The following is a 24,339-nucleotide window of genomic DNA, read 5'->3' on the forward strand; positions in this document are numbered from 1 at the left end:
TTTAAATAATCAACTTCCAAAGCCATTTTTTTTGTGTGTCTATGGGACTTAACCCTAGCATTTCCCAGGATGCACCTGTGTTGTTCAGCCACATTGACACTATTCAGCAATCTTCAGCTCAGACAGTGCAGACAACCTGCTGCAGATGGAGCATTACAGTAACCTTTAATTGCATTAAACTACACCTTTGAGAATCAGATTACATTTAGAGGGAAAGGTTTGTGAGGGAGAAGTACACTTTTAAGGAAACCCCAGGCAGTGAATCAATGAGAGAGCCTTTAAAAGTTAATCACTTTTGTTAGAGGAGGTCAAAGAAAAGAAGGCCACTTTCACAGTCCCTGAGTAGATCTGAGATTTTTTCAGGCCAGTCAAGTTCTTTGAAACCTAACTCCATTTTAGGCTAGTTTAATGGTGGCACGATGGCATCCTATGACTGTGTCACATTGAAAGTCATTGAGTTCTTTGTGCAACCACATTCTACTGTAAATGTTTGTCCATGTGATTGATTTTAGAAATTTGTGCTTGGTATTCTGTGACTTTTGAGTTTTATGCATTTGTATTCTCTCAATTCCAGTGTTTCCATACAATAGTTAGGGTGTAGAGCAAAAAGATAGTTGACTAACAGGGGACATATATGTCTTTTATGAAACAAAAAATATAAATTAGCTGTATGGCTGGAATTGTTACAGAAAGAAATGTGGTAACATTATTATTATTATTAATAAATTATTTTTATTTATTTAAAACAGAAGCACTAAAGTGCTGCCTATTTTATGAAAATTTGAAAAAAATATTAGTCATTTTTTTCATGCTTATAGACAATGTCTGCCTTATTTATTTTTTTTGTTTACTTAGTATGCATGTGTGAATTTATAGTTTGATTCTGTTCATTAACAAAGGATTTCCCAAACTGTTTTTATTAAGTTTGTGTGTATTTGTATATAAAATTAAAAAAAATATATACTTTTTTTGTAAAAAACTGAAAAAAGATTAAATATTTTATTTGTTTTACTGCATATTGTGAAAATTAACAGGCATCAAAGAACCATGAACATGAGTTTGTGAAGTTATGCATTAGCACATTATACATTTGATAGGCAATTAATGGTGGTTCAGACCACCCGAATACTATTAAATGATTATCCCAAATTATATTTTTTGATTTCAGTCATTTAACTACTAAAGGGAACATTCTCTCCAACGATTATGTTCTACAGTTTGCTGCATTCCATAATTAAAGAGGGCAAAAGATGTGCTTGACTGTCTCTCTCTGTTCTCTGGTTGCAGCCACAGTCATCTAGCTCCATCGCATACTCTTAAAAGTTCAGCACTACACCACTGTACTGCCAGAGAGGAGCCTGTGGCTTGTTAGATGGAAAGATCAATTATGTGAACATGTGAACATGTACAGGGGCTTTGTGCATCAGTTTGAGCCCCATCAGCAGGTGGCCAGTTCACCTTCACAGGCTGGTCAATGGATCTCCCAATTCATCACTGGTTTTCAAGACCTGATAATTTGATTTGAGTTGATAAGTTCTCCGCTGATGTTCTGTTCAAAGCCACTTGGAGGTGACATTGATGACAGCCTGTTAACAGGTAATAGATACACTGTACATGCAATGACTACAGGCCTTCATTCAGAATCTACGCTCAAGAGCAAGTGCATATAAGTGCATTCTGGTTCTATATTTCAAGACATTATGTACTGTACATTATTGATTATGATTGATAATTCATAATAATTCATTGGAAAACTTTACAAGCCTGTGCCACTACAGTTTCAAGTGCTCACACTCTTAAAAAAAAGCTGGGTTAAAAACCCAACTTGGGTTAATTGGCAACCCAGCACTGAGTAAATATTGGACAGAACACGTGCTAGGTTATTTTGACCTAGCTGGTTGGGTTAAATGTTTTTACCCAACATGCTGGGTTGTTTTATTTAAGTCAACTAGCCTATTGTTTAAAAATGATTATATTGCTGGCTTAAAATGGACTGGAAATGAATAATCACACACAGAATTACTAGAGCCAACAGCAATAATCAAAGGATGAACATTTTATTATTAAGCAAGAACACATGGACAAGATAAAAGACAAATATAATTTATTTGGGTAAATACAGCATAGTTTGTATACATTTAAACTAATTTAACAAGCATTTTAGACATAAAAATGTAACATTTAAAAGTAGCATTTTAATTTAAGTGTATTAAACCGTTCTAAGTTTTAAGTTTTTAAGTAGAGTTTTATTTTTTGTGTGTTGGTGTGTTGTTTGTATTTAAATTTTACCTAAATTGATATAATTTGCGTGATGGTAAAGACTTTATAAATCAAATCAAATGTATACAAACCTTTATTTCGCTAAAGAAGTGCCCCAAAGAATGCACTGAGAATCGCTCTCTCCAGTAGTAGACTCAAAAAGCCCGTCCTCTGACTGTAACTCTGCAGCTGGGTTGTTTTTTGGAGACAGGCTCAACCCAGTGGCTGGGTAGAAAAAAATAACCCAGCATTAAAAATGACCCTGCAACTTAGTTACAGAAAAATATTAAAAACATTAATATTAAAAATATTAAAAATATTAAAAAATATTAAAAACAACCCAATAAAAGGACCCAAAAAACTAAACCCAGCATTTTTTAGAGTGCGGGTTTACAACACATAGGGGTGGGCAATATAGTAAGTAGACATGATTAACCGGTAGAAATATGTCAGCCAGTAGAGATTTTTGACTGTCGTATCTATCGTGGTTTAAAAACAAGTCATTTTAAACCATTAAAACGCAATCAGCAGCGAAAGGCAGCTTATTTCCCTAGATGCACGTGCTGTTTGAGAGACTGTTTCTGAGTGCTGTCAGAGAGGTGTGTGCATATGAAGACGGTGCTCATAGAGAATGGGAATATTGAATATTCAAGTTGTTTTTGCCACTTTATAGGCCTTGAATGGTTAAATACACACACTCTTAATGTGACAGCATTTTAATATTCCTGATGTCTTTCACCATTTAAATTACATTGGTTTACAATTGTGGTGAAGAGTGAAGCTTTTGCTTAACGTGAGGAGGGATACATAAGGAATATGCTTTAAGGAGCAGACTTATAATTTAGCATGCAAATATGTGTTATTGTACACTAACAGTTCATTTGACTAGTACTATCCCTGATAGCATATGTACGTCTTAGAGACGTCTGTTTGATGTGCGTTTACATCTGGAAGATGTATTTTTTAGACTGTTCGTTTATCTGCAATGCGTCTCTAGAATGTTTCCTGTCAGACATTAAATAGAAATGCAGAAAATGTCTTTAAGATATTTGATGTTTGAATGTATGTACAACTTATTATTTAAAAACGTTTATCAGGTGTTTGTACACAACAGATGCGTTCCAGATTAAATGCTATTTAACAGACATCTTACAGATGTACTGTATACAGTATGTGCTGGGATCTTACAATTCAATGATGTGACTATATATATATATATATATATATATATATATATAAATTAAATCTTGTCAGGAAACCATATGAAATCACTGCTTAATTTCATCTCTTCAAAATAACTTAATTCGTTTACGTTGAAGTTATGTGAACCAATTCTGTTTATTTAATCATGTAACTCACATTTTTTTTCAGTGTGTGATGAAAACAGGGTGAATAACTTGCCTGGAGGATATGGTACTGTAAGAATGTCTCTCAAGGATAAATTCGTGACTCTTGATTGGTTTCTTCTGGGAAATCTTGTGCCTTTTCATAAGCGTTGCTGTCCTCTTCTAAAAGGTTTTAAACTTTTTTTTTATTTGGAAACCTTAAAAGGTCTTTTAAAGCAACATTTTTGTTTCGTGCCAGTCATAAATTGCCTCTCATCCTTCAAATAAGAATCAAAAGCTCACTGAATAGCTGTAATTATGAAGGCAGTCTGTGTCCTTGACTGTGTGGTCTTACAGTAATTGCTCATCACTCTATCTTTGGCTCTTTGCAAACTCAAAAGATATCGAACAAAAGACCCAGGTGGTCTTCTGATTGGTTCATCGGGCTGAAGATACTGTAGTGCTGTATCCAGGCTGGATTACATTCTTTCTTACTCTCTGTGTGTGAGTGGGAGTTGCAAACAAAGACTGCTACAGTACATATGTAGCCTGTGGCCCAGGTGATACATAATGAAAACACAGCGAGTTCAGATTTATTCATAAGTGTGCTGCTGACCACAGGGCACAAATACAATATACATCCATAGACCAGTTTGAAACATTAGAAAGTATATTTACGCATCACAGTACATTTATTTATGCATTACATTGAAACACGTTATCATTGATTGGCATTAATCAGCATGATTGCATTTAATTTTACCATGTGACTTAAACTGTTTGCTATTTTTTAGGAACCTTGGGAAATCTGGCTTACGGGTATCATGTCTAGGGCTGGGTGAGTAAAACAAGCTGTGCTATGTGTAGTCTCTTATAAATATCAGAAATTTAAATTAGCTTAGGATTCACTGTTACATTATATAATACTGCATGTGTCGCTCTGACATTACCTTATACATTTTCTCTTCAGGCACATGGGTGACGTTTGGTGGTCAAATAACAGATGAGGTAGAGTTTTCATGGATTGTTACTCTTTATTTATTCACAAATTACTGGGCAATAGCATTAAGCATGCTATCATGCTTTTGCAGCAAAGCATAAAAGCCTGAATAAATATAACATGAACACTAAGCTTTAAAGGAATAGTTCACCCCAAAATGAAAATTCTGTCATCATTTACTCACCCTCATGTTGTTCCCAACCTGTATAAGTTTCTTTCTTATGTTTAACACGAAAGAAGATATTTTGAAGAACCAAACAGTTGTTGGTCCCCATTGATTTCCATAGTAGGGAAAGAAATATTATGGAAGTCAACGGGGACCAACAACTGTTTGATTACCAGCATTCTTCAAAATATCATCTTTTATGTTCAACATTCAGGACACTCATTCAGGTTTGGAACGACATGAGAGTGAGTAAATGATGACAAAAAGTTATTTTTGGGTGAACTTTCCCTTTAAGTGTATCTTCAATCAGCCTCTACTGTACAGTAACTAAATAGCAGCACACAATGCAGTACAGATAATTATAAACATTTCATTTGAGGTTTGTACTGCTGAAGACAACATAAAGCTATAATGACCTCTCAGCTGTCTGTTTTCTCTCCATCTGTGATCTGTCCCATCTCTCCTCTCTCTCTGTCTTCTCTCAGACAGCTGAGCAGCTGATGACGCTGGCGTATGAGAATGGTATCAATCTGTTTGACACAGCCGAGGTGTATGCGGCAGGGAAGTGAGTACTCTTTACTGATTTCCCATCATTCATTGCTGCTGCTGCTCATCATGAGCGATAGGGATTTACACTTATATATGAGGAGATTAGTAAAGTATTAACTCTAGTTTTAGCAACATTATTATCTTTTACAGGACAGTTTAGACCTACTTCTCACAGAGATATATATATGATAGAGAGATTTATTTTTTTTTAAAGTTTAGTTTTGATGTATTTTTTTATGTGATTTGTTTATTTAAATATTTTATTATTTTTATTGTAATACTTTTTATGTTTATTTAAATTAAACATTATATTTGTATTTATTTGTTATATTTGTTAATTTTATGAGTTGCTGAATTGTTATACATTACACTAACACTAACTAACACTAACATTACATACTTATTACATTACAGCTGCTGTTTACTGTATACTTTAGGTATCTATGTTTAAGACGACCTAGTGAAAGAAGTTAGTGTTTTGTCAGCAGAATTCATTTGTGCAAGAAGAGAAAAAAAGACGGAAAGGTGAATAGCCAAAACCTGCTAGCTTGCAGTAAATTTAGCATTGGCGTCTTTATTTTCTGCAGTGCCGTGGAGCTGTAACATCAGGGAATTGCTGATAAAGTTGAGCGGAAATAGCCTGACTCAGTGGAAATCCACTCAGTGGTACAAAACGGCACTTTAATGAGGCAGACCTCACGAGTGTTGAAGGACATAAGCTTATATGTCGTTTGTTTGTGTGTTGGGCGTTTGTTGCATTTTTCATGTTTCATGCCATGTCAAGCTGGTGATGAGGCTCGTGCAGAATGATGAAGAGAGAGCACTGTAAATACTTCAGCACAGAGGAACTACACGACCTTCATTCATCATACACATACACTCAATGTCTTCACAAACACTGGATTTACTCATCTAGACTGCTAGTTAAATAAAACACCAAGACTAGTACTGTATGTGAGTTTGTCTGAGGACATCTGCTGCCCTCTTGAGCCCACGTTACAATAGCGCTTCATTTGTTACAAGCTGTCACAAGGACTCACATTCTCGCAAAGGGATGACGAGGCCTGATGGGAGAACCATTCATGAAGAACACATTGGTCCTGAGGGCAAAAATGTAACATCTGTCATTAGAAGCTCTCCCTCCCTTCCAGTCTCTCCCCTTAAATTAAAAATCTGCTCACAGGGGGGAAAAAAACATGAAGTATTTTGCCTGTGTTTACACTGGGAGTTCCTTTCGTATTACTGTAAAGTGAATGCTTCATTAGCTTAATTCTGTGGAAGCTGAGAACAGGGAATCCCCCAGTGTAGAGGACGCTTTTGCTCACTGACTGTGATGTAAGTGAGGAGGAGAAGGTTTAGGCTAAAATAATGGCATGATAATTGCTTCTCGCTTTCTTGCAGGGCAGAAATGGTTCTCGGCAGTATCATCAAGAAGAAAGGATGGAGGTAAACATATTGATTTGCTGTTTTTAAGGGTTCAGATCATTCTCAAACTCTTATTTAATGTGATGTGCTATATTTGTGTGCTGTTTTCTTCTCTTCAGACTGTCAGAATAACTGCTGACTTGATTCTTGCTTGTACCTTGCAGATCCTGTTAGTTTGTGAATGACTAATGTGGAATTTGCACAGAAAAAGGGGACATTAACTTTTATTCATCCTACCATTCACTGTATGCAAGCACCGAGGCGAAAAGCCACTTCCCCCGGGGAAAGATGGCTAATTTAGGACCCAAGTTTTTGCCCTTTTTAAAAACATGGCATGACTGCAGTTTCAAGTATTCAAAAAGTCTTCTCTTGGGAGAGGAGAATATTTTAGCATGAAAATTCTACAAAAGCTGCTTATTTAGATCAACTTCTGCAAAGAAGTGTACTTTTAAGGTATTTAAAATCCAAAATTATTATATTTATTCTAAAATAAGAATGTTATTTTTGGGTTAACATTGTAACGCATTTAATGATTTTCATAAATTATTTCTATAAACATAAATATACATACACAATATACTTTTATTTATAACAAATTATTTTTATTTTATTTGTTATACAAATAGGTTAATACATCTAGGGTTTGAAATGTTCACCAAGGCTTGTTTTTTAATACAGTTTAATAATATTTTTATTTTATTTGTTATACAAAACAAATAATACAAATTAATAAAAAAATTTTTATTTTAGTTTAGTATTTTTTTTTTATAGTTTTTAATAAATTGAAATGTTCACCAAGGCTTGTTTTTTAATACAGAAATTTTTATTTTATTTTTATTTTATTTCAATTAATATAATATAATATAATATAATATAATATAATATAATATAATATAATATAATATAATATAATATAATATAATATATACAGTATTTTGTATTTTATTTTGTTATATAATGTAATGTAATGTTTTTTATGTTGTTTTGGGGTGTTTAATGGACTTCTCATTAACTGGACTACAGTGTAACTACAGTGTCATTTCCTGCAGCCTAAACTGACACCATTGTTTACCCATCAATCATCGTGATGTGTTGCCTGTCCTTGCCTTTGTTTCGCTTTCAACCACTTTGTCTCCTGTCTTTCATAGACGTTCCAGTTTGGTCATCACCACCAAGATATACTGGGGTGGAAAGTAAGTGCTGTGTCTTTTTGTGTGTGTGTGTGTGTGTGTGTGTCTGTGTGTGTGTGTGTGTGTGTGCGTGTGTCAGAAAGAGGTTAACGATGATTTATTCCTTCCCCCGGCTCTGAGAGCAACAGGGGAAGCAGGTTAATGATAGTCTCTTTCATAGGAGTGCGAGTGAAGCTGTGTGTGGGATAAAGTAAGGGAAGTCCTGCAGACCCTCACTGGAGAATGATCCAGGTCGAATCCCCCCTCTGAGCTGTGCTCTTTCACTCAGGGCAAATTAAAGGCCAAAGCCGAGCACTGATGTGAGGTCACCATCAAACATTAATGGGTTTAAATTGCAACTGTGCTTACATTTTGATATTAATTAGTCTCACGTACAGAATCAGTGGCCATATTAAATGTGACCTTTAGTAAATTTACCTGAGAAGGATCACTGATTATTATGTGTGCACCACTGCATAATTTGCAATGAAACAGAAGTAGCAATACAGTAGATGTTTTCTTCCACATTTGAGTGGATTATTGAAAAAAAGAAATGGATGGAGACTGTGCATTATTTGTTGATTGGATGAAGGCAGATCTGAATGCTGGCGATGTTTAAGCTGACGAAATGATTGGAGAAGTATGACATACAGCACCAGAGAGAGGTCTGTCATTTCACCGGAAGATCAAGCTGACATTTTCATTAAAAAATAACAAGGTCAAACTATTTCTCTCTTTTAAATAATTAAAGAATCATAGTTCAATAACAAGACTTTAGAAAATAGAGGTGAATTTACATCATGCATCATTACTTCCAAACACATCCAGCTTCTTCAGTTCATTTTAGTAATACTTAAATGTCACATTCTTGTTTGTTTTTCAGAGCAGAAACTGAGAGAGGCTTGTCGAGAAAGCACATAATAGAGGGTAAGTCATGTTAAATATATTCATGATTGCAGATAAATGGAAAGGGAAATGTAGTTTAAATAAAATAGCACATTTCAGCTTTAAATAGTCTTTGTTTTTCTGGCCTTCAGGTCTAAGGGCATCACTGGAGAGACTTCAGTTAGAGTATGTGGACGTAGTGTTTGCTAACAGACCTGACCCCAACACACCAATGGAAGGTAGGTATGCTTGATGGGATCCTGGGATAGTTTTTGCATCTTTGACTCCCAGCACTGGAATTGCTCGCTTAACTGCTTTGCACGGAAGCATGGGACTATATCAGAGCAACTCATAAAAGAGATCAAACACATTGAGACCAATGGCAGAGAGTTGTTTAACCTTTAAGGTGCAAAAGTTCCAAAAGTAGTCTAATCATGCCACTCATTTTGTAATAAACTATGTCATACGGAGTAATGAATTGTCTGTCTCGGAACATTGAGCAGTGAATGGAGCATGTTGTCTAAAGTGTGCTGTCAAGATGATTCAAGTTTGCATCACAGCAGTTGCATCCATTATGCATTTAATGGTTGAGTCAAGTTGTAATTTAGTCGAGGAAGAGTGCATGCTTTCGCTTTGGAGAGTTTTACAAAAGCATTAAGTGGACTAGTACATCTACATCTTGTCGCAGTAGATCTTTCATTATAGAAAGCAATAGTTCAAAGGGCTAAACAACTGAAGCAGCATGACTGAAAGATTTTAGGTTAATTAGCATATTCACAGCACTATAGCATGGTAGTTTTAATGGAGACAGACCAATATGTTTTTGTTCCCACAATTCTTTAAAGACCTAATTGATGGCTGATAATGCTCCTCTCCTTAAGAATGGTGAGATATTAAACGAATACAAGGTCAATTCAGTTTAAGCTCAGTTGACATCATTTTCATTACCACAGAAATTCATTTTGATTTGTTCCTCCTTTTCCTTAAAACAAGAGCTAAAATGTGGCTTCCAGTGAGGTACTTATAAAGGAAGTTAAATGGAATGTTAAAATACTACCAAAATGCTGATCTAAACAACTTTGCGTTTTAAGAGAAGAATTAATCTAAGTGCCTTTATAAAATCGTAAGCCACACTCGTCACACTGGCATTTGTCTTTAAACCCTCCAAATTTTGGTCCCATTCACTTCCATTGTAACTTCCTCAGTGTACCCTCTATTTTTGTCTTTTTTTCTTTTTTCTTTTTTAAGAAAATAAGGGATTGGAAATGAAATTTTGAGGTTATGGACATCTTACAAATGCTGTTAATTGAGCCTAACTTGACTAAACTGTGATGATACCATGCTGTACAGCTGTGAGGGGTATGTGGACAGATTGAGACTGAGCCTGATGATGATGATTTGCAGAATCAGTTCTGCTGCCTCTTTTTTTTTTTTGCCAATTTCATTCCATTTGCTGGTTGTTAAACCTCTTTTCACAGTATTTTGTTTGTTTGTTTATCACCAGGAGATCCATTTAACACTTCAAAATCAAGAACATTCATCATAGAAGGTACATGGTACCCTCAGTGAGAGTTTTGACCTCCTGTCTCCAAAAGCATTTTATGGCTTTGATTTGTGATAGTTTGCCCTCTTTTCCTGGTGTGAGAAACCTGACTTTGTCCATAAAATGCTGAAGATTTCCAGAAGGTCCTATTAAACCTTCTATGCCATAGAATGATTGATTTCTTTGACTATCCTGTCCATCTTGCAAGTCAAATTTGGAGAAGGTCATTGCATCTTACTGACCCGTGATTATAAAGACTTTTTTTTATCCATTTTATCAATTTTTGTTGTTGTTCAATATTTACCATTCATTCCATTTTAATATCTTCTCCATTATTAATTTTTCCTAGAAATGCACTTGTTATGAAGGTGTCGAGCGGTTTGGGCTCGTGCCCAAAAAATGATTTTTGGGCTTCGCTTGTTTTTTGTAAAAAAAAATTTCTATCAGTTCAGACAAAAAATAAAGTTGCATATATTACTCATATTATAATGAAATAATTAAATATAATTAAACACTTTAACTTGCTTCTGCTCATACTATGCTTTAGCCTAATATTAGGATTTTCTTAAAACCAATTAAAAAAAAATAAAAAAAATAAAAAAGTTTTTGCAAGATGATTGACTGCAGTGTCCTTCGCTTCCCTGCATGCAAATATTTTATCACTGCAAGTGGCTACTCTCTTTTTTGCATGTCTGTCATTTTGGATATTTTCTCTTTGTCTACTAATTGTTCACACTGATATTATTCACAAATCTTGAAAAAAAAAGACATGAACTGTAACTGGTAAATTGCAAAAATTCTACCATATGAACACACAGTTTGTCTTAGACATGAACTTTTGTTTTTATATTTTAGTAATTATTATGCTGTCCTCTCCTGCCTGCAGTGTTTTACTTGCTAAATAATAGTAATAAATAATTGAATGATTTGTCATATGCCCCTTTTGATTATGTTTGTCTATTTAAGTGGATATTTTCTTTTTTTGCAGTTTGATAAGTGGGAATTTCTGTATAAAATGCAGAAATGTTTAACAGTAAACTATGTGAATAGGAACACAGTAAATATATTGGCATCTAATATGGACTGTAGAGATTACATAGACCCACATAATGCATTTTTAACCAAGCAGCTTTTTGGAATCTTAAAATGTTGCTAATCGAAACTTTCTCGAGAATAAAAGTCTGAAGGATGGAGACCTGTTAATTCTTCTTAAATTAATGTTTGTGTGAAACTACTGCAATGTTTGCTATTATTAACAGTTTTTTAAATCCATTTTATCTGGTTCCTTTCTCATGAGAGGGTATGTTCATGCAGCAGTGTATAATAATCTAATGACATAAAGTAGATTGTAGGCTGGACTGTGTAAAATTGCTCCTCTTCTAAATGTCAATGAAATGCAGCCTTGTGGAGATGACATGCAGTCCAGAGTCGCACTCTGATTTATTTTCCACCCACTGAGAAACTCTTTGAGTAGAGTTACTATAACATGCATAACCTTCAGGCCATTTTTAATGCCCTGTCACTTTGTATAAAGAAGATATGAATAATGGCCTTTGTTGCTTCTCAGAATGTACTTCTGCTCCACTTCCATTGCTTTACTGTTATGTACATCCTTGTTTTTTACTAGCTAGGTGTATTGCGGTCATCTTACTATCTCAGATACTCTCTGATCACATCTGCTTTTGTTCCTCGGTCCCTCAATATCTGAGTGTTGTCCGGACTTTGATAGTTAATATTGTGATTGGCAGAGACGGTTCGAGCGATGACCCATGTGATAAACCAGGGAATGGCCATGTATTGGGGCACGTCCCGCTGGAGCTCCATGGAGATTATGGTGGGTTTGAAAGCACAGTGAATTGTTTAACCCATGTTTTTTGATAAATGAGTTATTGGTTATTTTTTGGGTCTCGTATGGTTGGTTTGAAAGCACAGTGAATTGTTTATATGCTGATTCATGTAATTCAGCCACTACTTGCCTACAAATTTACCATTTTGCTGTAATAATGGCAAATGACAGTCATTCTTTTTTTATTATTTTGCTCTATTATTTTCGTAAAAAAATAAATCATGACCACAAAAAATTATTTTGTTACCATGTCTTAGTTAATCATAGCTACATTACACAAATTTGTCACTCATTTTATTTAATTGTGGTAACATTATACTAATTTGTTTCCTCGTTTTGGGACATTGTGCTAATTTGTTCCCTCGTTTTAGTAAATTGTGGCAACACTGTACTAATTTGTTCTTTTTTTTTGTAAATCGTGGCTATATTGTATTTAATTCATGGTCACAAATTAAAAATATTTCTTGTCCCAGTGTCATCTGTTCTGTTGGGCTAATGCACTGAAAAATTTTGGTTTAGAATTTACTTTTAAACAACTTTTACATTTACATGGTTAGTAACACATTGAATTAAACTCTACAAGTAGAAGTAGAAAGGTTAAAACAGTATTTTCTTGTAAAACATCCTCCAGTTATCTTTGTTTTATATACAACTCGAAAAAAAATGCATGTAGGGGTATATAAGTTTTTGGTTTGTTTCAGCATCTCATGCATGTTAGGGGGATGCCTATTATGAGCAGCTTTGAGTATGTGTGTATTATTGTATGTTTTTCAGGAGGCGTACTCTGTGGCGCGACAGTTTAACCTGATCCCACCTGTCTGTGAGCAGGCCGAATACCACATGTTTCAGAGAGAAAAAGTGGAAGTACAGTTGCCTGAACTCTTCCATAAGATAGGTGTGTGTGTTTTTGCTAGAGTAACGTTATTTTTCATGCAAGCTCAGAAAATGAAATGAAGTAACAGAGTTGTTGTAATGGTGGCTGGTTGATATGTGCAGGTGTGGGAGCCATGACGTGGTCTCCGCTGGCCTGTGGAATCATCTCAGGGAAGTATGACAGCGGTGTGCCTCCTTATTCCAGAGCCTCTCTCAAGGTATTCCTCGGCTGTGTGTTATGGTCTGTCCTAGCTGTTGTTGGCGGTGGTCTTCTTTGATGACTGCGTGTGTTTTATAAGAAGGCCTTGCTTGAGTTTTCGTTTGTATTTTGGGATTATTTTCTATCACTTTATTGGATTGTGAAGTGATCCAACTCATCTGCACACTTGCGTGGAGATGAATGAACAAACATTTGTGTTTCTTCTTCTTTTCTTTGCTGTGATATAATGGCTTTCCATACATAACTTTACGCACAGCCATTGAGTGCTTTTGATTTTGGAAAGATTTTATTTACTGTACATTGCATTGTATGCATAAGAATACATACAGATGTAAGTAGACTGCACCACATTCTCAACATGCCCATAGCAGATTCACCTGATGTACACATTTGTACATCAGCATGCAGGTTTTTTTATTTATATATATATATGTTTAAGTAGACTGCACCACATTCTCAACATGCCCATTATATATATATATATATATATATAGTTTTTTTATTATGAGATGTGCTTTCGTCTAGCAGCAAGTAGCATAAATTATAACATTATACAACTCTCATTTAATGATTAATAATTAATGTCTACAACATAACCCTGTCCAATTTCTTGTGTGAGTATGATCAGTTGAGCAAAAGTTTGAGAAGTATGATGTTCACCACCTTTAGGCAGCTGGCACCCATCATATTCCCACTGCACTATCCCATCAGCACCCGCTCATAAAACATGTTCCTGTGGCTGTGTGCGCAGATATCATCCATTCCATCATTACTTCACAAACACAATGAATATCCAGCAGCTATTCCTGTGGCTCATCAGCCAGTGGTGTGTGGCTCTCTGAGCAGGTGTGCTGTCTGTTTGAAACAGGGCTACCAGTGGTTGAAGGACAAGATCCTGAGTGAGGAAGGCCGCCGTCAGCAGGCGAAGCTGAAAGAGTTGCAGGCCATTGCGGAGCGGCTAGGCTGCACGCTGCCCCAGCTGGCCATCGGTAATACTGCCCGGGCCTTGCTGCTCTCTCTCTTTCTGTCTGTCTGTCTGTCTGCCTGCCTGGAGCTCAGGACAGGCTGTGTGTCCTCGTCTCCTGCTTCTGTCATGCGTCTTGTTGTCTGGGGTCTTGTGTTGGCAATCTTGTGTCTGTTAAATGTCTGTTTCTAGGGGTGCACGATAAATATCGGCCGATAATTAATGCACATCTCGTCAAGCCGGTTCTCTAATCAGCGGTAAATTCCATCAGCTGCATGATTTCACTTGCAAATCCACGTTCATTATCAACATGGATTTGCGCAGCTTGTCAGCTAAAAACGGCTCTGTGTAGTAACAGCTGCTCTATGTGAAATCACACACCTATTGGAATTTACCGCTGATTAGAGAACCAGCTTTACTGACGAGATGTGCATTAATTATCGGCCGATATTTATCGTGCACCCCTATCTGTTTCTGTTCCTGAACTTTGTCAACCAATCAGAGGTTTTTCCATTCACTGACCTGATGCCATGGGATAAGGTTTGGTTGATCAATATGGCCCTATTAGGTAATGCTGGTTAATTAATTTTACCTGGTACATGCTTCAAGTCTTTAAAGGTCGTAAGTGCCTTAAATGTTTAGCTTAAAGGTATAGTTCAACCAAAAATGAAAGGTCTTTAACTCACCCTCAAGCCATTCTAGGTGTATATGACTTTATTCTTTCAAATGAACACAATCAGAGTTATATTAAAAAAGGTCCTGGCTCTTCCAAGCTTTATAGTGGCAGTGAATGGGGGTCGAGATTTTGAAGCACAATAAAGTGCATCCATCCATGATAAAAAAGTGCTCCACACAGCCCCAGGGGGTTAATAAAGGCTTACTGAAGTGAAGAGATGCATTTGTGTAAGAAACATATCCATATTTAAAACTTTATAAAGCATAATCTCTAGCTTCCACTAACTGTCGTATGCACGTTCACAAGAGAGTGGCATCTACTAGAGATTAAGTTTTAAATATTGATGTTTTTCTTACACAAATACAACGATTCACTTCAGAAGTCCTTTATTAACCCCCAGAACCATGTGGAGCACTTTTTATGATTGATGGATGCACTTTTTTAGGCTTCACAATCTCAGCTCCCATTCACTGCAATTATAAAGATTGGAAGAGCCAGGACTTTTCTTTAATACAGCTATGATAGAATTTATCTGAAAGTAGAAAGTCATATACACCTAGAATGGCTTGAGGGTGAGTGTATAATCGGGTAATTTTTCACTTTTAGGTGAATTATCCCTTTAAGGCACAGGAATACATTGGACAGCTTTTGCCTGGATTTTTGCCGCAATTTGCAGTCTGGTCTCTGGAGGAGTCAATGCTAGTTGGTGAAAGTCAGAGACAGTATGCAGATTTTGGGCAATTGGTATTGACAAAAAGTTGCATAGTGCGTGATGGGAACAGACTTTTTGTCATCTCAGACTTTGAATCTATACAGGGTGGACCATATCAAACATGTTTGATATTTTCCGCAGGTTTTAAAACACATTGTTTATATTTCTCATGCTTCTTCTATCAAGGAGGTTCATGTTTCTTTGTGAGTTTGTTGTCTTTGCAATGACTTGAAAGTCTGGTAGTGTGTGATCTTTAGTTTACTCTGCATGTGCACACCAAGTGTATGATGCCCAGTGTGTTAAAATCTGTTCAGGTTTTAAAAGGCATGTAGTGTATTCCTGCCTTTAGTAGTAAGAAAACCGGATATCCATAAGAATTCCACAATGTGTAATGCTAAACCTGTCCCAGAAGCACAGAGGTCAGTGTTTGCTTTATATGAACAACAAATGATGTTAGTCCAGGAATGTGTCCTAGTTGTGTAAACACATTAAGCAAATAAAACAATCCACTGATGACTATCATTCATTAAAGGGGAAACCGCATAGATAATTGCAACATTTTAGATTAGGTTTCCCTGTGTTGCTTCAGATTATCCACAATAATCATTTATATAACTTTATTTAATAGAGCAGTAAAGGTCAGAGTAACAGCAGGTGTTCAGTAGGTTATTGCTGACTGGTGACTGCAGACCAGATATACATTGTTTGGCACTTGATTGTGTGTCTGTTCTTGTGGTGTGACGGTTTTAATGTGATGTGGCTTTCTGTGAATGTTTTTTAAAAATGTTTTTTTAACATTAAGCTCAGTTTACTTCTATAATGTTAATTATGTCTGAATGGAGAAGGATATTTAGTGATTAAAAATGTTGTGGATTTACTGTATAGACAGAGAACATGCATTAACTTGAATAAATAAGTTGTTCAAGCTTAAGACAAGTGAGTTTAATAGCTGGTTAGAGCCTAAAATAAGCAGTTAAAAAGGAATAAGACTCAAGTTTATTTTTATAGTTTAAAATGCACTTGCTTCAGCAGTAACTGCTTAGTTCAGGTTTAATGCCCACACATGTTAGCACTCTGTCAAGTACACCTACCTCTGTCTTTTTGCTGTTCGCTGTTCTGACATTGTTGGTTATATAAAAAGCACACAGGCCTGAATTGCTTCCATCTCTCCTTAGAAAATCTAATATCTAGAGAATTAGCTCTTTGCCTGAGGCCAGATTTCTGGTTGAGCTTTCAAATGGCTTTCACATTTACAGTTCTAGACTCTTTCTGTTGACTGTTTAGAGAGATGTGAAGTGTCTGTGCTTTGGTGTGTCTCTAGCGTGGTGTCTGAGGAATGAGGGGGTGAGCTGTGTGCTGCTGGGGGCCTCCAGCACTGAGCAGCTGATGGAGAACATAGGAGCCATTCAGGTGAGCCACTCACAGCAGGATTCATACATGAACAAAGCTTTTCATTCTGTTAACAGAAAAACAACTGATGAAATGCGGAGGTTTTCGAAAACAATGTGATGTAACAAGCTATGAAAATGAGCATTATGTTTTTTTTTTGTTTTTTTTTTTTAAACAAGCTACAGCTTGGAATTTTTAAATTAATGATGAGATTTCACTGTTCACACCAGAAATGCTGAAATACAAGACAATATAAATGCAAATATGTAATGTATTAGGTAATTACAAAAATAATTCTGGCTGAATTGATTTATTTTTCATTACAGAGCATGTCAAGGCTATATTGCTTAAGCAAATATTTAAGCCAATCAATATTTAAGAGTATAAATATACCTCAAACCCACTGAACACTTATACAATTATTGCCCTAGAAAAAGCTCATTACACACACATATTAACCTCTTTTATTATTATTTTATTATTGAATATTGAATTTGATTACTAAATAAAACAAGAATATTGCTATTGTAATACAACTGTAAAATATGTATTTTATTATATTTCTATTACTATTGTACTAGTGTTGTACTAAATTACTGTAAAAGAAACAGTATTTAAAAACTGTAATAGTGATTTTATTTTACAGTACAATGAATATACTGATATTTATGGATGTCTTAATTTCTAAATTTTTAAATGTTAAACTATCAAGCTTTTATTTTGTTGGAAAACCACGAGGAGCCCTCAAAAGCTTCTCGTTTTGATGGTTGATGCATGTTGCATTCCCAACATTAAATAAAAATATATCAATTATGAAACAGCAAAAATGGAAAACCCAACATAAAAACATATTAGGTGCTCGTTATTAGCCAACACATTTTGTTATTAATAAATTTGTAACATTAAAAAAACGCATTTAACGTAAACCCAACGTTCTTCCAGGTTCTTCCAAAATTATCATCATCAATTATACATGAAGTGGACAGTATCCTAGGCAACAAGCCCTACAGTAAAAAGGACTACCGGTCTTAAAAGGAAAGCCAGTGACACTGTGTCGACCTGCTTCTTTCTCTGAGCTCTGACTGAAAAAAACATTGGCACATGGGACCAGCACTGTCACAGGTCCTGCAGGAGACGCCAACTCGCACACTACAGTACATGGAGTCTGCCGACATTAGCCTGATGGTAGGCCAAGAACCGCACGGGCAGAAGGGAAGCATGCTCACGTACAAATCAGCTAGGCTGGCTCAATAAGCAGAAGGCCGCTCCAGGAAACCACTGAAATCAAGCGCACCGGCTCGCTTCCTCCTCCCCTTTGAAGTAGTGCAGTATATTAGAGATCCAGAATTTGTACTTAGTCTAGAAATGCATGAGATCCACTGGCCATGGCACATGCTTTTTTCCCTTACATTTTGGAAAACAAATACATTTGCATATGCTCACAGGAAGTAATGAAGCTGATGAATGCAGAACAGTATTCATTTCGTTTCATGACTGAATAAACTAAAAAAGGCATCGGATGTTACTCATCTGTACTTTCATATCGAAATTGTTAGCCAATATAGTGCTTGTTTACAAGACCTCATTTATACAAGCTTTATCATTTCTGCCTGTGTTTTAGTTTTAAACATAGAAGGGGAAGCTGTTGTAGAGTTACATTGTTTTGTTTTTTTTTTAAACAGTGAAAGGTGTTCTTTAGTTACATTTCACATTATATTTTGTATGGGTTGTTCTTTTTACATTTGAGAAGAAAATGTCCTAGAACAGACGGTAGTTGCGTGGTGGTCTGTGTGCTCATTTGTCATCGCTTCTTCGAGCTGAAACCAAAGAAATTTAGCTCCATCCAAACCACGCGTACAAGGTCGTTTGATCACGTGACTTGTTTAAAATGTTTCTTTTTTTTTTTGGTATTCGTCATATGTAAGCTACTCAGATACTCAGTTTTATGCCTTTATGTTGTGTATTTTAAGTCGTTTTCGACGTGTGTGGAAATCTGTTACTATTTATATATTTTAATGCATGTTAAGTTACCAGAATCATTTTGAAAGCACTGGATTTTTTTTTTTCAGTCTGCCAGTATTTAAACAAGACAAGTCTAAACGATTTTTTGAAGGCATTAAGAATTTAAGGTTTTATTATTATTTTATTATTATTATTAGTTTTACCTTGCCATGTTTAATGTTTGTTGTCCTCCTGTATATGTGGTTGTGTGCGTCTTATTTTATTTTATTTATTTTATTGTCCAATGGTGCCCTCTACTGGCTGGAACTACATCACTACATGTTAGCCAACTCAATCGAAAAATGTAAAAAAAAAAAAAAAAAAAAAAATAACTATTTCTTTTAATTAATGGTAGTTAATAATACTTGCAAGGCAGTGGATCTTTTCTACTTGGTATAAGTGAATTCGCATGTGTTTTCCATGAAACATTTTTCCAGATGTGTCTACAAAACTGGAAAATTATATATTAGACCGTTTTGAACTAAAAAGCCAATTATTAGGACAGTGTTAATTTGCTATCTGAGTTACTAGATTGCCTTATTAAGTATTAATGCAAAATATTCAGTGCTGGCAACCATTTGTTTAGCATGTTTCATCTGTACCAATAGAATAGTTTAGGCTATGCATTATGGCATTTTTAAACCATCGGTGGTGAATGGTAAGCATAAGCTACTAGGGGTAACAGAGGCTTAATGGAGTAATTTATGTCATCATAATTATTCACTTTAAAATAATGCCAAAATAAATTCATAACACATTAAGGCAGTTCAAAATATTCTGACACTCCAATTTATGTCATCTTAATTTTTAATTTTGAAATAATGAATTAATAAATTATTAAGGCATTACAGTTCAAAATATTCTGCGCAGTACAGTTGGCTGCATGTACATAGTGATGAATTTTAATAATGGCCTATTATTTTAGTGTAGAACAATGCTTATTCTTGGCTGGGTATGAAAGTGTTGACCTGCAGTTGGAATGTAATGCAGTTTATAAGGGTTTTGATTGTCGTCTGAGCTACATCGAGTCTTGAGAGGAAATGCAAACATACTATTTAAACAAGACAAACAAGTGGAGAGATTATTAATAATATCTGTAAGGCTTTTTAAAGTAGCACATTAACCAAAGACCATAGGCTTTGATAGAAGTGGAAGGCGTTGTTTTTAGCTGAGGGTCATTGTAAATTTCCTTATGTTTGTCATTAGTATGTTGAGTCAGGCTGCATCTATTACAGTATATAAGACATTAGTGGTTTAATATGTTGTCAGTAATTAGATGGTCAAATTTAGCCACTTTTACCAGTTTAGTCATGTGGAGGATAAATATCATTGAATGGGAAATTGTTGGTGTACAGTTGTTGTTTTTCTCCTGCAGGGATAAAGGTTGTAGAATGAGCCCAAGTTGAGTACTTTGCTGTAAAATTAGTCCAATATTGTCAACAGAATTAACTGTATGTACAGGAAATCTGATGTTTTGAAGCTGATTTGATTGATAAGAATAGACAGTTTTTTGGCATGACCTATAATTATGACATTTGTTAACTGTAATATGACCATTACTGTTACAGATATGCATTAAGTTATGGTGATTTCTGTAGATACATAATAGAATGGTTTGATAACATGTACTGTATATAATCTAAATATATACATATACTATATGGTCTTAATGACCATTATCACATTTGCCTTCATTTATTTTTCCATTGGCAATTTTTGCTTATGACATTGTGCTTGAAGAAAAAAAATATGTACAGCTTCAAACAACGGAAAATAAATTATTCTGAAAATTCTCTAATTTAGTCTTTGTATTTTTTATGTGTCTAAAGACCATAAAATTGATAAAAAGAATACATTTATTTATTGGTTAAGTGTACAACAAATGTGGAAATATGTAATATGCATGAAATATATTTTTTGCTCTTTAAAATGTTGTAAATTATTTCAGAACATTACTGGGAGCCAAGAATTTTTATTTTTATTAAAACAAAGTATTTTGTTCTGGAAAACTGAAAAAAAAAGTACCAGTTCAATGTTTGCCCCTTGTTTTGGTAAATCATCTAGTTCAATCATGTGCAAATTGCAAAGTAATGTCAATATTCTTGTGATTATTTCTGCCCTTTAAACACCTTAAGAGTGCATGCAGAACAGCACATGAAATATTTCAATTATTTAACTGCAGTTATTAAAAACATTCTTTAAAAACGCAATGCCTATTTCTACACCCCTTAGAGACATTTAACCATGAATAAAACATTTGTAAGCTTCCAGAAAATCAACCATTACAAAACAAAGAAAAAGCATCAACCATGTTTGCCATGGTTGCTGAGAAAACAAGCTTTTAAGTGCTATCTTTGGCCCTGGCTTAGCTGCAGAAATATTGAAAAATATACATTTTCTTTGAGTTAATTGAGAATGCAAATCACACTTTACAAAATCCATAGTTATGTAGAGATGGTACTGTATAAAAATAAATCTGTTTTCTGCAAAAAAAAAAAAAAAACAATAAAATGAAATGACAATGGTTTGGTTTAGTATAAGTGATATTGTTTTTATTGTTGGGATTACAGTTTTGTTTTATTTAAAATTGTATTGTAGAATTGAATTATGAAAATTAAACATTCATACAGTATGTACACAGGTAAAAAAAAGACTCCAGTTTCATATTTTTGTATTGCTTGAAATATTTTGAAAGACAGACAGTATGTCAACATCCAAATATTGTACACCGTAGTAACAAATCTGCTCAATTTTGTGCAACATTCTATCTAAAATCTTAAAGAAATTATTACTTAAAATATTTATTATGAAAGATGTAAGATACCATTAATAAAAGTATTCCAAAAATTCTCACACAAGACAAAACCTGGGGTTAAATGGATACCAAATCATAGAATATGAAGTTAGATAAATGACAACAGAAGTTTGATTTTTGGGTGCACTGTCCCTTTAAGGCCCTGGTTTAAGATCACAGTGGCACTGGGATTCACTTAAGTTTCAGGTGAAGCCAAGGCCTTGATTTGGTGTTTTTCCTGATTAGCGATAAACTGAAGTCATCAGGAAGTTCATTCTCCCTGAGCAGAACTGATGCTGAAAAAACTCCTTTGAATTTGTCCTCATCCATGAGGAAATTCAATATGAATAGTCTTCTCCTTCATGTTGGACTACATGTTGTCCACTTTTCCTTGAGAAAGTACTGTATATCATTAATTGACTCCATCTTATCTGACATAAGAGTTTGTCCTAGTCAGAGTCATCTAATGAGTTTGTGGACATTTGTGTTCAAAGATCTAAAAAAAAAAAAAAAAAAAACTGCTACAAGGCTTTAATTTTAGCCAAGTCCACTCACAAATTCAAGCCAGGTCCGTTTACAGTCAGTGAAACTCTGTGTCTGTTACTGAACTGGGTGGGATTGTTAAACTGACGAGTCCTTCCTTTTGCTTCTGCTAGTATTCTGGCTAGACGTGAGCCCTGTTATAAAAAAAAAAGATTATTATCTGAGCTTGCTGTAAAATGTGAAGGTTATTTTGAATTACTAACAGTGAAATTACCCTCTCGACAGCTCGGTCCGACCCAACCGTTGAGACAGGTGCAGCGTCCATTGCGTGGATTGCACTGACCTCCGTTGTGACATTCACATCTCTCTGAGCAGTCAGGTCCAAACTGATTCACTCTACAGTCTGATAGGAATTAAAAAATACATTTTTGACTAAATGACAAAAAAAAAACCAAATGACTCAAATTTGGTGGATGGCTTACCTATATCACAGCGAGATCCCATTTTCCCAGGTGCACACAGACACCTGCCACTGACAGGGTCGCATGGTGTGTCTTCGTCACAGTCACATTTGTGGACACAATTAGGCCCAAATTTACCTGGATCACACTCTGAAACGCAAACATACACTTTATATATATAATATATAATATATATATATATTTATATTTATATTTATCATTTTATAATAGATATTATGCAAATATATCATATGGGAGTCTTTGATATGCTGGAGTCCTTGATATCCTGGCCACTTCCAGGGTCACAAGGTGCATTGGCACGGCAGTCACACAAAAGCTGGCAGCGATGTCCATGGAAACCAACAGGGCATGCTTTGAAAAAAAATTATTTGAATCATTACATAACTGGCTAAACTGGTCAGGATGCAAAATTAGATGAAATAGGTGCTGTTTTCTCACCATGTTCACAGAGATGTCCGTAGTACCCAGGAGGACAGTGACACTCGCCCGTCACTCTGTCACAGGTGCCGTTATTTTTACAATAACATATTTCCCTGCAGTTGGCCCCATATCTGCCTCTGGGACACTCTGATCAACACAACAACGTATTTTAACAATTTAATAACCTATAACCCTTCAGTTTGTCACATGTGTGCCTCTGGGACAACAACGTATTTTAACAATTTAATAACCTATAAGCCGTTAAATTCCTAAATTTATTACTTTTATTTTTAAATTGTTTTTTTTTTTTTGATTATATTGTATTTAATAAAATAAAATTCTATTATACTTTTATTCTATTATATATTCTTTTATTTATTATTGTATTTATTTTAGCAATTTATTTATTTATTTAAAAAATACAAAATAATAAAAATATTTCGTTTATTTTAGAATTTATTTAAAATGTATTACTTTTTAAATTTATTTTATAATTCTATAATTTAATTTATTTTACTTAGACAAAATTGTATTTAATAGAATAAAATTATATATTCTATTATAATTTCATATATTATAACACATTAACAATTGATTTTAATAAACATAAATAATATTATAAAATACATATTTATTTTAGAATTTATTTTAAATTTGTTACTTTTTATTCTTAATTTATTTTATAATTCTATAATTGTAATTATTTTAATGTATTTTATTTAGAAAAAAAATTATTTAATAGAATAAAATTCTATTATTTTATTATAATTTCATATATTTATTATAGCACATTAACAATTTATTTTAATAAACATATATAAATAATATTATATTTTTAAAAAATCATTTATTTTAGAATTTTACCTTTCAGCTGAAAATAATTATTGGTTTATCAGTTTTCATTGTCACTGTGTTTTCATTGTATTGAAAGCACTGTCAGCAGAATTTCTATATTTGGGTGAACTGTGTACAATCAGCTGACCTCTATCACAGCTGTCTCCTGTCCAGCCCAGTCCACAGGTGCAGTTTCCTGTGACCGCGTCACACAGTCCTCCATTACTGCAGTTACAGCGCTGAGCACAGTCCTCTCCAAACCAGCCCTTAGGACAACCTGAGACACAATTACATCAGCTTATTTCATAGAAACTCAGCAAAATA

General features: G+C 34.6%; 2 protein-coding genes across 6 annotated transcripts in view; one reads left to right on the top strand and one right to left on the bottom strand.

Annotated features, from left to right (window-relative positions):
* Nucleotides 1–18,653, top strand: part of kcnab2b (potassium voltage-gated channel subfamily A regulatory beta subunit 2b) — a 57,714-nt gene extending 39,061 nt beyond the window's left edge. For 3 of the 5 annotated variants that reach the window (XM_042751185.1, XM_042751181.1, XM_042751183.1), the window contains 14 exons: nt 4,379–4,422; nt 4,555–4,592; nt 5,236–5,315; nt 6,701–6,745; nt 7,873–7,917; nt 8,777–8,820; nt 8,931–9,017; nt 10,283–10,327; nt 12,070–12,155; nt 12,942–13,062; nt 13,164–13,258; nt 14,129–14,249; nt 16,934–17,022; nt 17,944–18,653. In XM_042751185.1, the coding sequence (XP_042607119.1) occupies nt 4,379–4,422; nt 4,555–4,592; nt 5,236–5,315; nt 6,701–6,745; nt 7,873–7,917; nt 8,777–8,820; nt 8,931–9,017; nt 10,283–10,327; nt 12,070–12,155; nt 12,942–13,062; nt 13,164–13,258; nt 14,129–14,249; nt 16,934–17,022; nt 17,944–18,033 (1,030 nt within the window). In that variant the 3' untranslated portion in view covers nt 18,034–18,653. The remainder of the gene's footprint in view (nt 1–4,378; nt 4,423–4,554; nt 4,593–5,235; nt 5,316–6,700; nt 6,746–7,872; nt 7,918–8,776; nt 8,821–8,930; nt 9,018–10,282; nt 10,328–12,069; nt 12,156–12,941; nt 13,063–13,163; nt 13,259–14,128; nt 14,250–16,933; nt 17,023–17,943) is intronic. The other 2 variants (XM_042751182.1, XM_042751184.1) reach the window with 1 other exon arrangement.
* A 4,334-nt stretch (nt 18,654–22,987) lies between these two features.
* LOC109110895 (multiple epidermal growth factor-like domains protein 6) overlaps nt 22,988–24,339 on the bottom strand; it is a 59,175-nt gene continuing 57,823 nt past the window's right edge. Inside the window, exons 32-34 of the mRNA XM_042751369.1 lie at nt 24,164–24,292; nt 23,200–23,328; nt 22,988–23,112 (exon numbers count right to left, since the gene is read on the bottom strand). Coding sequence (XP_042607303.1) covers nt 22,988–23,112; nt 23,200–23,328; nt 24,164–24,292 — 383 coding nt within the window. The remainder of the gene's footprint in view (nt 23,113–23,199; nt 23,329–24,163; nt 24,293–24,339) is intronic.

This window comes from Cyprinus carpio, chromosome B23 (assembly GCF_018340385.1).
Source record: "Cyprinus carpio isolate SPL01 chromosome B23, ASM1834038v1, whole genome shotgun sequence".
Taxonomy (NCBI): Eukaryota; Metazoa; Chordata; class Actinopteri; order Cypriniformes; family Cyprinidae; genus Cyprinus; species Cyprinus carpio.